Source organism: Oncorhynchus masou, chromosome 8, assembly GCF_036934945.1.
Source record: "Oncorhynchus masou masou isolate Uvic2021 chromosome 8, UVic_Omas_1.1, whole genome shotgun sequence".
NCBI classification, from domain to species: Eukaryota; Metazoa; Chordata; class Actinopteri; order Salmoniformes; family Salmonidae; genus Oncorhynchus; species Oncorhynchus masou.
In genome coordinates, this window is record NC_088219.1 from 10,577,430 (window position 1) to 10,594,919 (window position 17,490).

The 17,490-nt window shown below is 46.0% G+C and overlaps 1 protein-coding gene across 1 annotated transcript in view; it reads left to right on the forward strand.

Annotated features, from left to right (window-relative positions):
- Positions 1-852: 852 nt before the first annotated feature.
- Positions 853-17,490, forward strand: part of LOC135544058 (telomerase-binding protein EST1A-like) — a 34,018-nt gene continuing 17,380 nt past the window's right edge. The window contains exons 1-6 of the mRNA XM_064971425.1: positions 853-995; positions 7,194-10,716; positions 10,867-11,059; positions 12,339-12,449; positions 12,558-12,664; positions 17,354-17,432. Coding sequence (XP_064827497.1) covers positions 890-995; positions 7,194-10,716; positions 10,867-11,059; positions 12,339-12,449; positions 12,558-12,664; positions 17,354-17,432 — 4,119 coding nt within the window. The 5' untranslated portion in view covers positions 853-889. The remainder of the gene's footprint in view (positions 996-7,193; positions 10,717-10,866; positions 11,060-12,338; positions 12,450-12,557; positions 12,665-17,353; positions 17,433-17,490) is intronic.

Below are 17,490 nucleotides of genomic sequence, written 5' to 3' on the forward strand. Positions count from 1 at the left end.
TCCTGGTAATCAGTCTAGACCTCATGTGGCTGGAGTGTGTCAGCAGTTCCTGCAAGAGGAAGGCATTGATGCTATGGACTGGCCCGCCCGTTCCCCAGACCTGAATCCAAATGAGCACATCTGGGACATCATGTCTCCCTCCATCCACCAATGCCACTTTGCACCACAGACTGTCCAGGAGTTGGCGGATGCTTTAGTCCAGGTCTGGGAGGAGATCCCTCGGGAGACCATACGCCACCTCATCAGGAGCATGCCCAGGCGTGGTAGGGAGGTCATACAGGCACGTGGAGGCCACACACACTACTGAGCCTAATTTTGACTTGTTTTAAGGACATTACATCAAGGTTGGATCAGCCTGTAGTGTGGTTTTCCACTTTAATTTTGAGTGTGACTCCAAATCCAGACCTCCATGGGTTGATAAATTTGATTTCCATTGATCATTTTTGTGTGATTTTGTTGTCAGCACATTCAACTATGTAAAGAAAAAAGTATTTAATCAATACTTCTCGTCAGGTCCCATATTTCTTTAGTTCTGTAGCTAGCAGTTCAATAAATGTGCTCTAAACTCTCTTCATCACTACAATTAGACAACCGTGGTATGACATGGCCTACAAGGGTGATCGGGGATTGGAGAAGCAGTTTTAGCGTATCTTCATACTGTACTGTCTTTGTCACAATAGACGACTGCATACAATGCTTTTGGAGCCATCAATACCATATCATTATCGCCATCTGTCGGCCTTTCGGCGAAGTAGAGCCTAATGTTCAAGCTTGGCTACTGTGCCCAGAATGACAAACAAGTTGTTTATCTAAACGCGTTTCTCTGAGGGCGCGTTGTGTTTTGTCCCTCCGAGTCGCCGTGTGTTTGTGTTGTTGGATATAGACGAAGATGGCGGACGAGTTAGACATCAGTGAACTAGACAGAGTACGGATTTCTGCTGCGGAGCTTCGAGTTGAAGCGTCGAGTTTCGTCAACCACGGCGATGTTCACAGAGGTGAGAACGATCGCAGAAAGTGCTCAATACATTAAGAAAGAGAACTCAAAATGAGCTAGCCAAAGTATAAAGTGCTACGAAACTAAGAAGCTAACGCTAACTTGCTAGCTAACGGTAGCTAGGCTCATCATGTGGTCGTTTGTTTTCAAACGCCCCCCCCCCCCCACCCCCCATGCTTACATAGGTATGGGAAACATGTTTACATTGCCAACGCAAGTGAAATAGATCATAAACAACATTTTAAATGAAAAATAAAAATTACACTAACAAAACAAAAGTTTCAAAATAATAGAGACATTTGGAATGTTATATTATTATGTAAAGTTACGATGTTGAAACACAGTGTAAACAGTTGAAGAACATAATGGAAAATAAATCAACATGGGTTGTATTTAAAATGGTGTTTGTGCTTCACTGGTTGCCTTTTTCTTGTGGCAAGTGAAATGCTTACTTACAAGCCCTTAACCAACAATGCACTTTTAAGAAAATACAACAAAAAAGTAAGAGATAAGAATAACAAATAATTAAAGAGCAGCAGTAAATAACAATAGCGGGGCACCAGTACTGAGGTAATATGTAGGTAGAGTTATTAAAGTGACTGCATAGATAATAACAGAGTAGTAGCAGCAGCATAGAGGGGCGGGGGGCAATCCAAATAGTCTGGGGAGCCATTTGATTTGACGTTCGGGAGTCTTGTGTCTTGAGGGTAGAAGCTGTTTAGAAGCCTCTTGGACCTAGACTTGGCGAATGACGGGGATGAGGGCCTGTACGGGTGTTTGGAGTATATCCTTCCTGTCCGACTCATTAAACAGAAATTCTTTGTCCAGTTCGAGGTGAGTAATCGCTCTTCTCATGTCCAGAAACTATTTTTGGTCATAAGAGACGGTAGCAGCAACATTATATACAAAACAAGTTCCAAACAATGTGAAAAAACAAACCAAATAGCACGGTTGGTTAAGAGCCAATAAGACGCCAGCATCCCCTCCTGCGCCATCTTGAACAGAAGAGGATTCCAACATTTTAGAATACCATGTCAATCAATTATTCGTCACGTGCTTCAGAAACAAAAGGTGTAGACTAAGCAAAATGTTTACTTACTGCCCTTCCCAACAATGCAGAGAGAGAAAAAAAAGAGAAGTATTAGAAAAATAATAACACATGGAATAAATACAGAATGAGTAACGATAACTTATACACGGGGTACCAGTACAGAGTCCATGTGCAGGGGTAGGAGGGAATTGAGGTAGATAGGTACATATAGGCAGGAATAAAGTGACAAGGCAACAGGATAGAAAATAGACAATAACAGCAGCGTATGTGATGAGTCAAAATAGTTAGCGTGTAAATGGTCAATGCAGATAACCAATAGCTACCTGGACTAACTATTTAAATACCTATTTAGCAGTCTTATGGCTTAGGGTATAAGCTGTTTAGGGTCCTGTTGGTTCCAGCCTTGGTGCGTTGATACTGCTTGCTGTGCGGTAGCAGAGAAAACAGTATATACCTTGGGTGGCTGGAGTCTTTGCAGCCAGTCAAGATGATCTCACTAGTGCAGCTGTAGAACTTTTTGAGGATCTGATGGCCCATGCCAAACCTTTTCAGCCTCCTGAGGGGGAATAGACGTTGTTGCATCCTCTTCACAACCGTGTTGGTGTGTGTGGATGATAATTCCTTAGCGATGTGGACACCAAGAAACTCGAAGCTCTTGACCTGCTCCGCTACAGCCATTTCAATGTGGATAGGGGCTTGCTTTGGCCCTCCGTTTCCTGTAGTCCACGATCAGCTGCTTTGTCTTGCTGACGTTGAGGGAGAGGTTGTTGTCTTGGCAACACACTGCCAGGTCTCTGACCTCCCTGTAGGCTGTCTCATCGTCGTCGGTGATCAGACCTACCCACGTCGTGTCGTCGGTAAACTTAACGATGGTTTTGGAGTCATGCACGGCCACGGCTCCATAGTACCGTTTCATATTATATAAAAAAACATTTGGTCCCTACCGATCTAAAAAGCTCACACCTATTATAAAATGTTTATAAAGTCAGTTAGGTTTATAAATGTACAAAAAAAAAATGAAGCAACAGCAACTAGTTTCTTGTATGTGCTGTAACGTCCACTTCACTTTCATGCACATCTCAAGTGTGGCAGCTGTGATCAGCCAGCCACATCCCCTTCCAGCCATCACTCACCTGCTTCTCTCCGTCCACTCTTCCTGTGCATCTATTCCGCCGTCAGTTTTTAAAATGAAAATTAGAGGTGATGTTGTTACATTTGTACATTTGATACATTGGAGCTGCGCCTAGGGCTTGTTACTCTGACTGTATTACCGCCACGCTGGTAGTCACGAGTAATGACTGTAGTTAAATTCCACATGACCGCTTAGTCACGGTAATTAGGCTTCTCCAAGCTCTGATGCTGCTGATGGTCATTAGTAGCCTACCAAACTTGCTAACTACCTGGTACTCAGCACTCTATTGTCCCTCTAATCACTCTGACATCAATGCAAATGTACCCAATAGCTTTCTGTAGGCAAGGAATACTATATTTATTTCTCAACTTTCCCAATATTAAGAACATTGTTTTGCTTGAAACAGGAGTATAGCCTAGCTGGCTGATATGAAAATTAACAACGAGAAAAGAGTCCTCCATTCACTATTTAAGTGCATAGATTACTTGTATTTTTTCCCCAGACCCGCTGCAGGTGCCTGATAATGGTCCATTCTAAACTCATTTCACACACAGTACCAGTCAAAAGTTTGAACACACCCACACATTCCATTTTTCCCCTCTTTATTTGTACAATTTTCTACATTTTAGAATAATAGCGAAGACATCAAAACTATGAAATTACACATATGGAATCATGGAGTAACCAAAAAATCTAAATCGATTTTAGATTCTTGAAAGTAGCCACCCTTTGCCTTGATGACAGCTTTGCACACCATAGCTAAAACTTATATCCAGGCCCTGGGGCAGCTGTGAGTGTGTGCCATGTCCGTTTTTTGTTGTTGAAAAATGGGGCATAGGTGTGCTACATTTTCATGCAGGCTCTCTCTTTCTCTTCTCTTCTCTCTCTTTCTCCTTCTCTTCTCTTCTTTTCTCTCTCTCTCTCAATTCAAGGGCTTTATTAACATGGAAAACATATGTTAACATTGCCAAAGAAAGTGAAAAAGATAATAAACAAAAGTGAAATAAACAATAAAAATTCACAGTAAACATTACACTCACAGAAGTTCCAAAAGAATAATGACATGTCAAATGTCATATTAAGTGTATATATATATATATACACAGTGTTGTAACGATGTGCAAATAGTTAAAGTACAAAAGGGGGGGAAAAACAACATAAATCTGGGTTGTATTTACAATGGTGTTTGTTCTTCACTGGTTGACCTTTTCTTGTGGCAACAGGTCACAAATCTTGCTGCTGTGATGTCACAATGTGGTATTTCACCCAATAGATATGGGAGTTTATCAAAATTGGGTTTGTTTTCAAATTCTTTGTGGTTCTGTGTAAACTGAGGGAAATATTTGTCTCTAATATGGTCATATATTGGGCAGGAGGTTAGGAAGTGCAGCTCAGTTTCCACCTCATTTTGTGGTCAGTGTGCACATTGCCTGTCTTCTCTTGAGAGCCATGTCTGCCTACGGTGGCCTTTCTCAATAGCAAGGCTATGCTCACGGAGTCTGTACATAGTCAAAGCCTTTCTTAAGTTTGGGTCAGTCACAGTGGTCAGGTATTCTGCCCCTGTGTTCTCTGTATAGGGACAAATAGCATTCTAGTTTGGTCTGTTTTTTTGTTAATTCTTTCCAATGTGTCAAGTAATTATCTTTTTGTTTTCTCATGACTTGGTTGGGTCTAATTGTGTTGCTGTCCTGGGGCTCTGTGGGGTCTGTTTGTGTTTGTGAACGGAGCTTCAGGAGCAGCTTGCTTAGGGGACTCTTCTCCAGGTTCATCTCTCTGTAGGTGATGGCTTTGTTGTGGAAGGGTTTTCTGGATCTTTTCTGGATTTTGATAATTAGCAGGTATCTCCCTAATTCTGATCATTGTTTGGTGATCAGTATTTGGTGTTTTACGTTGTGCACCGAGGATATTTTTTCTGAATTCTGCATGCGGTCTCAATTTGGTTTTTGTCCCATTGTGTGAATTCTTGGTTGGTGAGCGGACCCCAGACCTCACAACCATTAACCGCAATAAGTTCTATAACTGATTCAAGTATTTTTAATTGGTATTAGGGATGTACCGATATGCCATTTTTGGCCGATACCAATAACCGATATTTAAAATTATAGCGGCCTTTTAAGCATTCTAGTACAATTAAATAGTTAACACACACACATGGACGCAGTGGTCTAAGGCACTACATCTCAGTGCAAGAGGTGTCACTACAGTCCCTGGTTCAAATCCAGGCTGTATCACATCCGGCCGTCCCATAGAGCAGCGCACATTTTGCCCAGCGTTGTCCGCGTTTGGCCGGTGGTATGTCGTCATTGTAAATAAGAATTTGTTCTTATTGACTTGCCTAGTTAAATAAAGGTTACACACACACACACACACACACACACACACACACACACACACACACACACACACACACACACACACACCAAAAAGTTATTTTGTTGGCATTTACGTATGTCCCCATTACCAGTAATAATCAACCTGACGATTTTGCAGGTTTTCCTTCTTACAAAGCATGTAGAGGTCTGTAATTTTTATCATAGCTACACTTCAACTGTGAGAGACGGAATCTAAAACAAAAATCCAGAATATCACATTGTATGATTTTTAAGTAATTAATTTGCATTTTATTGCATGACATAAGTATTTGATCACCTACCAACCAGTAAGAATTCCGGCTCTCACAGACCTGTTAGTTTTTCTTTAAGAAGCCCTCCTGTTCTCCACTCATTACCTGTATGAACTGCACCTGTTTGAACTCGTAACCTGTATAAAAGACACCTGTCCACATACTCAATCAAACAGACTCCAACCTCTCCACAATGGCCAAGATCAGAGAGCTGTGTCAGGACATCAGGGATAAAATTGTAGACCTGCACAAGGCTGGGATGGGCTACAGGACAATAGGCAACAGCTTTTTAGATTCCGTCTCTCACAGTTGAAGTGTACCCATGATACAAATTACAGACCTCTAAATTCTTTGTAAGTAGGAAAAGCTGCAAAATTGGCAGTGTATCAAATACTTGTTCTCCCCACTGTATATCGTCCATCCCTAATTGGTATGTCGAATTTGATGCTCTTTTTGATGGCATAAGAAGGCCCTTCTTGCCTTTTCTCTCAGCTCGTTCACAGCTTTGTTGAAGTTACCTATGGCGCTGTTGTTTAGGCCGAGGTATGTATAGTTTTTTGTGTGCTTAGGACAACGGTTTCTAGATGGAATTTGTACTTGTGGTCCTGGCAACTGGATCTTTTTTGGAACACCATTATTTTTTGTCTTACTGAGATTTACTGCCCAGGTCTGGCAGAATCTGTGAAAAAGATCTAGGTGCTGCTGTAGGACCTCCTTGGTTGGTGACAGAAACACCAGATCATCTGTAGACTTTTTGACTAGAGATTCTAATAGGGTGAGGCCGGGTGCTGCAGATTGTTCTAGTGCCCTCACCAATTTGTTGATATATATGTTGAAGAGGGTGGGGCTTAAGCTGCATCCCTGTCTCACCCCACAGCCCTGTGGTAAGAAATGTGTGTTTTCTGCCTATTTTAACCGCACACTTGTTGTTTTCTTTCTCTCTCTGTTTCTCTCTCTCTCTCTCTGTTTCTCTGTTTCTCTCTCTCTCTGTTTCTCTTTCTCTGTTTCTCTGTCTCTCTCTCTCTCACACATTCTTAAACTGTCTCTTGCTGAGGGTTAGTTTAAGAGCCTGATGAGTCAGTTTAGTTCATTAGCCGACTGGGAGATGAATCACACATAAGAAGGTGAGATAGGGTGTGATGTGCTCTGTGCAGGTGGACCTGTGTCTGTGTGTTAACTCTGCAGTGTTACTGTGTGTAGGACAGGACAGGACAAGCAGTCTGTCTGTTGTCTGAACGTCCTCTCTACAGCTTCTTGGAACACTTTCAAGTTCATAACACACATCTTGTCATCACTGCTAATATATCTCTCCCTTTCTCCTCATTCCTCTATCTCTTTCCCCAACTATTTCTCTCCCTTTTTTATCTCCCCCTTCCCTCTCTCCCTGTCACAGAGGAGCAAGGAGAGGAGGGGCATGGCGAATGCCAGCAGCAGAGTAACCACGGCAACGACGCATCAAAAAAAAACGATCTGCAATGCTACACGTCCGAGGCCATCCATGGCAACCGTCACCATGACAGCAAGGAAGGCGAAGTGTTGACCTCCCCTCGTCACCCTGTAACCATGACCTCTGACCCTGAGGAGGAGCTGGTGATGTCACCACCGCCACAGAAGGAGGAAGAAGGACACAAGATGGCCGCCACTGAAATGGTTTCAACTGAACCTGGATGTACAGATGGGGAGATGGGGACAGAAGGAGAAGATACATATGGAGGAGGGGGTAGTCATGGTGGGGGAGGTTTTACTTTTAACCACGAAGGCTCTCGAGCATCTGCACAACAGAGGACTCAAAGAGGTGACCACCACACCAATAGAGTCGACAACAACAACAGTAGCAGTGCAGGCGGGCCATCGTGCTCAGGCAACAGACCACAGAGCTCCATACAGAGGGATGGAGGGAGAGAGAAGGACCAGAGAGATGGAGGGAGAGAGAAGGACCGGAGAGATGGCGGGAGAGAGAAGGACCAGAGAGATGGCGGGAGAGAGAAGGACCAGAGAGATGGCGGGAGAGAGAAGGACCAGAGAGATGGTGGGAGAGAGAAAGACCAGAGAGATGGCGGGAGAGAGAAGAACCAGAGAGATGGCGGGAGAGAGAACGACCAGAGAGATGGAGGGAGTGAGAAGGACCAGAGAGATGGAGGGAGAGAAAAGGACCAGAGAGATGGAGGGATAGAGAACGACCAGAGAGATGGAGGGAGAGAGAAGGACCAGAGAGATGGAGGGAGAGATAAGGACCAGAGAGATGGAGGGAGAGAGAAGGACCAGAGAGATGGAGGGAGAGAGAAGGACCAGAGAGATGGAGGGAGAGAGAAGGACCAGAGAGATGGAGGGAGAGAGAAGGACCAGAGAGATGGAGGGAGAGAGAAGGACCAGAGAGATGGAGGGAGAGAGAAGGACCAGAGAGATGGAGGGAGAGAGAAGGACCAGAGAGATGGAGGGAGAGAGAAGGACCAGAGAGATGGAGGGAGAGAGAACGACCAGAGAGATGGAGGGAGAGAGAAGGACCACAGTGGGAGAGACCCAGACCTCCCGGAGCCAGCAGGGGGTTCCCCTGGCTCTGCCAAGCCCACCAGGAAGACTCGTAAACCGGACCGGGAGATCTATCAGCCGGGGGGCCGAAGGAGCACCACCAGCACCCAGGGGAAGGAAGTGGGAAGAGAGACAAAGAAACCGAATATCCCTTGTCCTGGGTCTGGTTCTGTTAGAGAGGAGGCTGTAGTCAAGAGAGAGCCAGCCCCACAAAAAGAGAATGGAGGGGAAGAGAAGGGGAATGGTGGCACGTGTGAGGAGAAGGAGAGAAGGCAGGGGAGCAAAGCGGCAACAGCAGTCTCAGACCCTGTATCAGAGAACCTGACTGGGAAGATGGAGAAACTCAGTGTGACTGTCCCAGCCAGGAGAGAGGAGGAGGATGAGAGAGGAGGAGGAGAGAAAGGAGAGGGTCAGGAAGTAGACAGGAGGAAGAAGGCTAGCGTTGAGGGCAGGAGGAGCAGAGGAGTTGAGGGAGGAGGAGCAAATGTAGGTGAGAAGAAGAGAGAGAGGGGAAACCGCAGGAACAGAGGAGGAGGAGGGGAGAAGGGGGGCAATCAGGACTCCAAGAGAAGAGGAAGAGAGGGAGGAGGGGGGAAGGGTGAGCGAGTGATGAAAGAGAGAAATAAGAGAGAGTCAGAGGGGGACAAGGAGGGGGAAGCAAACCGTCCTGCAGATACACTGCCAACAGAAGGAAGAGAAAAACAGAGGGATAAAGAGATGGAAAGAGAGGAACCGAGGGACAGGGACAAGCAGAGAGGGAACAACAGACCCCGAGACATAGACAGAGAAAGAGAGGAACCGAGGGATAGGGAGATGGAAAGAGAGGAACCGAGGGACAGGGACAAGCAGAGAGGGAACAACAGACCCCGAGACATAGACAGAGAAAGGGATGGAGAGATGGAGAGAAACAGAGAGAGGCCAGCGGAGGGGAACGAGAGGAGCAGAGCCAACACTAGTCCTAACAACAACCACCACCACCCATCATCATCCTCTAAGCGTTACTCCAAGTCAGACATCAGAAGACCCAGGAACCGCACCTACAGCACCAGCTCTGCCAGCAGTGGCACCAGTCTGGACGGACCTGGACTGGGACAGGGAGGGGGTTTGGGGGAGGACAGGGCCCGACGAGACCGGTTGGGGCGCAAGGAGCGAGAGAGAGGGGAGGGAGGAGGAGGAGGTCAGCTCCAGAACAGGAGGAGAAGCACTAGAGACTCCTCTACTGACTCACTGGAAGAGAGCAAGGTGGGAGACTGGATGGATGAGAGGAGGAGGAGGAGGAGAGACGGAGGAGAGAAGGACTGGAGCCCGGAGAGGAGGAAGAGGGGGGAGGAGAGCAGAGGGACAGGAGGGAGAGGAGGGAGAGACGGAGGAGAGAAGGACTGGAGCCCGGAGAGGAGGAAGAGGGGGGAGGAGAGCAGAGGGACAGGAGGGAGAGGAGGGAGAGGGGGGAGGAGAGCAGAGGGACAGGAGGGAGAGGAGGAAGAGGGGGGAGGAGAGCAGAGGGACAGGAGGGAGAGGAGGAAGAGGGGGGAGGAGAGCAGAGGGACAGGAGGTCTCCTGAGAATATCGCACAGTGACAGACAGTCAGGCTCCTCCCAGGCTACCTCAGGCCCTGGCGAGGACCCCCAGGGGCGACGCAGACAGGGCACTGGGCCTCGCAGCAGGGGGAGGGGCATCCTCATCCTCCCCGCCCACACCAACCTCTCCAATTTGCCGGCAGAGCCCGGGTCGAGGCTTCTGTTTGGTGGGATCCGTGGAGGAAGAGATGCGGGGCTAGGGAGAGGAGGAGGAAGGGGCGGAGGAACAAGGCGTCTCTGGGACCCGAACAACCCCGACCAGAAACCCGCCCTCGGGCTCTCCCAGCATGCATCGCTCCAGCAGCAGCCCATGTACCTGCAGACAGGCGTTGGTTACGGAGCGCTGCACTTCTTGGATACAGATGACGAGGCTGCAGGGAGTCCCCCGGTCCGCCAGGGGGAGCACTTCCACCTCCAGCAGCAGGCTGCAGCCATGGCCCAAGCCTTCTACAAGTACCAGAACTCTGACAACCCTTACCCTTACAACGCCAACCCTAACCCCAACACACGCTACCCCTACCCTTACCACACTATGCCCGCCGGCCCTTACCAGATCCTCCCCTCTAACGACATGTACCACCCGGGTCAGTTCTACGGGGGATACAGGGGCCAGGGGTACCCGGATGGACCCGAGGCTGTAGCAGGGGGTGGATCCGGAGCAGGTGTAACCCCTGAGGAGGCTGGGCAACATGCCAGAGGAGAGCTGGGGAGACTGCTGAGAGCTGCAGACAGTCAGGAGTTACAGCTCACTAACCTGTTGTCTCGAGACAGACTCAGTGCTGATGGACTAGACCGCATGGCTCAGCTCAGGTAAGACATAGGGATGGAGAGGAGAGGAAGCAACAGCTCACTAACCTGCTAATGGGGGGGCGGGGGGTGGAGGAGTCGTGAAAGCTGCAACCTGCTGTCTAAAAACAGACTATGCTTCTTTCTTTATCTTGTCTCCCCCCCCCCCCCCAGAGCTGACCTGTTGACCCTATACGAGCGTGTGATCCTAACGGACATAGAGTTCAGTGACAGCCAGAACCTGGACCAGGCTCTATGGAAGAACGTGTTCTACCAGGTTATAGAGCGCTTCAGACAGCTCCTCAAAGATCCCAGTGGAGACTCAGCTCCGCGCATCACCACCATGCTACTGACACTGCTGGACGAGGTACACACACACAGGCATCAATCAGCTGTTACCTAAAACACATGTAAATATTGGACTATAAATTGTGCCTTCCTTTATTGTATTTACGCTGAAATGTTTAATCTATTCTACTGAGAAATGTACTTTTTGTTCCTATTCTTATCCTTCGTTATTTATTATTGTTGTTGCATTATCCAAAAGGAACCTGCAAGTAAGCATTTCGTGGGACGGTGTGAATCATGTGTGTCCCGTACATACGACTAATAAAACTGACCTTGAAACACGTACAGACACACACACCACGTACAGACACACACACACCACGTACAGACACACACACACCACGTACAGACACACACACACCACGTACAGACACACACACACCACGTACAGACACACACACACCACGTACAGACACACACACACCACGTACAGACACACACACCACGTACAGAGACACACACACACCACGTACAGAGACACACACACACCACGTACAGACACACACACACACCACGTACAGACACACACACACACCACGTACAGACACACACACACCACGTACAGACACACACACACCACGTACAGACACACACACACACCACGTACAGACAGACACACACCACGTACAGACACACACACACACCACGTACAGACAGACACACACCACGTACAGACACACACACACCACGTACAGACAGACACACACCACGTACAGACAGACACACACCACGTACAGACACACACACACACCACGTACAGACAGACACACACCACGTACAGACACACACACACACCACGTACAGACAGACACACACCACGTACAGACAGACACACACCACGTACAGACACACACACCACGTACAGACAGACACACACCACGTACAGACACACACACACCACGTACAGACACACACACACCACGTACAGACACACACACACACCACGTGCAGACACACACACACACCACGTACAGACACACACACACCACGTACAGACACACACACACACCACGTACAGACACACACACACACCACGTACAGACAGACACACACCACGTACAGACAGACACACACACCACGTACAGACAGACACACACACCACGTACAGACAGACACACACACCACGTACAGACAGACACACACACCACGTACAGACAGACAAACACCACGTACAGACACACACACAAGCACTGATTACGTGAACAGCACTGTAATGCGAATAGTATTGGTGACAGTATGCAGACTACATTTCTTCAGGGAACTAAACTTTTTCTATCATGCTGTCGTTTGTTTCCCAGGGGGCAGTATTCTTTGATGCGCTGCTGCAGAAGCTTCAGATGGTGTTTCAGTTTAAACTGGAGGATTACATGGACGGCATGGCCATCAGACCACGACCACTACGCAAAACGGTTACTACTGTGTGTGTGTGTGTGTGTGTGTGTGTGTGTGTGTGTGTGTGTGTGTGTGTGTGTGTGTGTGTGTGTGTAATTAACCATGTTTAATGTGTGTTGGTTCAGGTGAGGTATGCTCTGATCAGTGCCCAGCGGTGTTTGATCTGTCAGGGGGACATCGCCCGTTACCGGGAGCAGGCCAGCGACTCGGCTAACTACGGCAAGGCCCGCAGGTACGTAGCACATCAACCGTGGCTATTGGCTACCACAAAACACATAATTGTCTGACCATTCATACATGTCCATTCATGTGTGTTCCTGCACGTTTCTCCACAATGGAGAAAACGGTATGATTTTTGTTCTCAGGTCTCTTTTGCTAAATATATTTTCCTCAGGGAGACTATTCCCCGACTAGTAAATGTAGCTTACACCACAGCATTGTTGAATACTAATTTCTGATTGGCTAGAAGGGCATTCTAGAATGTACATTAAAACCAGATAATGGGAGAGTTGGAAAACACCTTGATGCAATATGCACCTACGCATACTTGCTACACAGTTCAGGAAAACTAAACCAACAACCACACTGTCGTGTCTTTAGTATCATTGAAGGTGAAAACGTATTTTATCAAATCAATTCTCTGTAATTATTATTACGTGATTAAACTGATCATGTAAATGTAATTAATTTGGAAGTTGGGGCACCATGGAAAATATTCACCTCTTCAGATATTTTAATATCTGATCAATTAGTCTTCTATTAATGATTTATTATTACCTTTGTCAGTCTCATCTGAACGTTGTGAATTTTTGGTTGTCTGCACGAACCCACCCTTTACTATAAATCATCCATACACCAATTGGCTCAATTATTTATTTACTAACTAATGAAACAATTTCAGAATATACAATGCATAATAACATTATACAGTAAAATGCCGTCCCTAGTGGACTAAACAAGACAAAACACTGGGGTTATAACTTGGTAAATTCAGAGAGAAGAGAAGGAGGTTTTGGAAGGAAGACTAAGGAACATGGGTCTCTATAGGACCTGGGAAACTATTCTCACATAAATATATCCCACTAACGATCGCTCATTCGGGAAAAAGCAATGCATTGTATTTACATGAAGCTGGTGATGTGATGCTCTGGTTTTCCCAGTCGATGTCGCCCTCGTCCTTTGTGGAAACTTCCGGGTCATCATGTGAGAAGTTAGCGTGGTCGGAGAGGTTCATCTCACTCTGGAGATTGGTCCAAGTTGGTCAGTGTTGTCGTACTAGATTTGCTACCTTTCCAGCTGCAGTCTGATAGGCTGTCATCTAGGACTAATTTATTCTTGAGTGATCAATAGTTCAGCGTTCATACCATTTCAAGCTATAATTCAAGCTCCCATGTTTCCTGGCCTGTATGGTTGACATTAGAATTAGCCCTTTTAAACGTGAAGACAAATCCTCGCAATATTCGGGACTTGAGTGAATTTTTGTTATGTAGAGTGGATGTCCAACTATTCGCCACCACAGCTCACGCTGGTGTTTGCTTAGTTCAATGTGAATTGGGTCATGTGGGCTCTTATAGAAATGTAGAAAAGGGGATGGTTCATCATTTCCAACCAATGCCTATTCACTTCGGCGTGGCTACTGACTTAGTTAAACTTTACAGGGAAGACAATTTTCTCATTTTAAAAGTGAACATCACATTACATCATTTCTTAAATAGTTTCATCTTTACTCATTAATTTTCTCTAAGAATTAGATGCAAACCTCATAGCTGAGGCACCTGTATAAACAGAAGGTAATGTGGCTGTATGAGATTACGAACATGAAACAAAACGGATGGGTCGTAGCTGGCTTCTCCACCGACCATTTTCACATTCTCCAAAATAGGACTATTGTTCCATTCTCACATTCTGGGATGTAGTAGAATTGAGCGGGAGAATCCCTTTGTCTTACAGTGAAGCTCTCTCTCAATTGCATGGTCAGGGAAAGTCTCTGTGGTATTTACGACGTGGTTGTAAGGTCATAAAACTGCCCCGTAAAACTGTGTGTGTGGGGGGGGGTGTTTACATCTCTGCTAGCCAATTCACTGACCGGGCCAGCGTTGACAATGCAAACCGAAATTGGATATATTGTAAACGCAGGTCCAACGAGGAAAAAAATAAATATCCATAATATCCATAAATATCAAACCAATTGAACAAACAACTGGGTTTCGTCTCTAGCAATTAAAATATGAGAAAGTATGAATTCTCTTATAAAAATGAAAATATCAACAACAAAAAAAAAAATTCTACTTGTAAATGTTTGCTTCTAATGGCCGCTGTAAAACATTCTAAGTATAAACCATAAACTTAGTGAATACCGTTGGTGTTTAACATGAGGGTTTCAGCATCAGCTGTCAGAGCAGTTTACCGATCACTGTACCTGTACACAGCCCATCTGTAAATAGCCCACCCAACTACCTCATCCCCATATTGTTATTCATCTTTTTGCTCTTTTGCACCCCAGTATCTCTACTTGCCCATCATCATCTGCACATCTATCACTCCAGTGTTAACGCTAAATTGTAATTATTTCGCCTCTCTGGTCTATTTATTGCCGTATCTCCCTAATCTTCTACATTTGCGCACACTGTATATACATTATTCTATTGTGTTATTGAGTGCGTTTGTTTATCCCATGTGTAACTCTGTTTTTGTCACACTGCTTTGCTTTATCTTGGCCAGGTCGCAGTTGTAAATGAGAACTTGTTCTCAACTGGCCTACCTGGTTAAATAAAGGTAAAATAAAAAAACATTTAAAAAATGAAATATCCCCTATTTATTTTTTTGCACTATATTTAATTTACTATGTCAATATGTTTTGCCGTTAAACTGGTGGCAGTTGTGAAAATAGTCAAATCATTGGACAAGTTGCAGAGGTAATTGAAAATAATGCTAGTGCTGATTGGATGCTTTTTTCATTCATTAGGCTATTTTCTCCTGGAGCATATGGTCTCTCTACTAAGAACTGTTGGACAATATGGACACAGATATATATATATATTTTTTTTTAAATATATATATGAATTTTAAAAATGCAGTTATTAAAGTAGAAATTACCAAAGTTGCAATAGATTAACAGAAAATCTATGGCAATTACCAGGATTCCAGTAACTTCAGTAAATTACCGGTAGCTATCAAATCACATGCGCCGAATACAACCGTGAAATGCTTACTTACAAGCCCTTAAACAACAATGCAGTTCAATAAATAGTTAAGAAAATATTTACTAAATAAACTAAAGTAAAAAATAAAAAGTTACACAAAATGACTTAACAATAATGAGGCTATATACAGGGGTACCGGTACCGAATCAATGTGCAGGGGTACAGGTTAGTCAAGGTAATTTGTACATCTAGGTATGGCTAAAGTGATTATGCATAGATAATAAACAGTGAGTAGCAGCAGTGTAAAAACAAAGGGGGGGGGGGGGTCAATGTAAATAGCCCAGGTGGCCGTTTTATTAATTGTCTTTTGAACCTAGACTTGGCACTCCGGTACCGCTTGCCGTGCTGCAGCAGAGAGAACAGTCTATGACCTGGGTGACTGGAGTCATTGACAATTTTCTCTTCCTCTGTTACCGCCTAGTATATAGGTCCTGGATGGCAGGAAGCTTGGCCCCAGTGATGTATTGGGCCGTACGCACTACCCTCTGTAGTGCCTTACGGTCGGAGGCCGAGCAGTTGCCATACCAAGCGGGGATGGAAGCAGTGAGGATGCTCTCGATGGTGCATCTGGGGAGCCATGACAAATCTTTCCAGTCTCCTGAGGGGGACAGGTGTTGTCGTGCCCTCTTCACGACTGTCTTGGTGTGTTTGGACCATGATAGTTCGTTGGTGATGTGGACACTAAGGAACTTGAAACTCTCGACCCGCTCCACTACAGCCCCGTCGTCGTTAATGGAGGCCTGTTCAGCCCTCCTTTTCCTGTAGTCCACGATCATCTCCTTTGTCTTGCTCACATTGAGGGAGAGGTTGTTGTCCCGGCACCACACTGCACTGACAGGTCTCTGACCTCCTCCCTATAGGCTGTCTCATCATTGTCAGTGATCAGGCCTACCACTGTTGTATCGTCAGCAAACTTCATGATTGAGTTTGAGTCGTTCTTGGCCACGCAGTCATGGGTGAACAGGGAGTACAAGAGGGGACTAAGCACGCACCCTTGTTGGGCCACGGTGTTGAGGATCAGTGTGGCAGAAGTATTGTTGCCTACCCTTACCACTTGGGGGCGGCCCATCAGGAAGTCCAGGATCCAGTTGCAGAGGGAGGTGTTTACTCACAGGGTCCTTAGCTTTGTGATTAGCTATGTGGGCACTATGGTGTTGAACGCTGAGCTGAAGTCAATGGACATCATTCTCACATAGGTGTTTCTTTTGTCCAGGTGGAAAAGGGCAGTGTGGATTGAGATTGCGTCATCTGTGGATCTGTTGGGCGGTATGCGAACACTTCATGGATACCGACGTGAGTGCTACAGGGCGGTAGTCATTTAGGCAGGTTACCTTCTCTTTCTTGAGCACAGTGACTATAGTGGTCTGCTTGAAACGTGTAGGTATTACAGACTTAGTCAGGGAGAGGTTGAACATGTCATGGAAGATACTTGCCAGTTGGTCCGTGCATGCTCTGAGTACACACCCTGGTAATCCATCTGGCCCCGCGGCCTTGTGAATGTTGACCTGTTTAAAGGTCTTGCTCACATCGGCTACGGAGAGCGTGATCACACAGTTGTCCGGAACAGCTGGTGCTCTCATGCATGCTTCAGTGTTGCTTGCCTCGAAGCCAGCTTTACAACCCCTACACATAAGTGTTCTCTCTTTTTGTGTAAAGTCATCTTCTCTTCTCTCTCTACCTTCTCCCTCTTCTTTCTTCCTCTTCCTCCGCCTGTCTAGTTGGTACCTGAAGGCCCAGCAGATTGCTCCTAAGAACGGACGACCCTACAACCAGCTGGCCCTGCTGGCTGTCTACACGGTGAGAGGATGTGTTATTTTCTACAGTAGGGGACAAGATGAGACGAGACAAATATCTG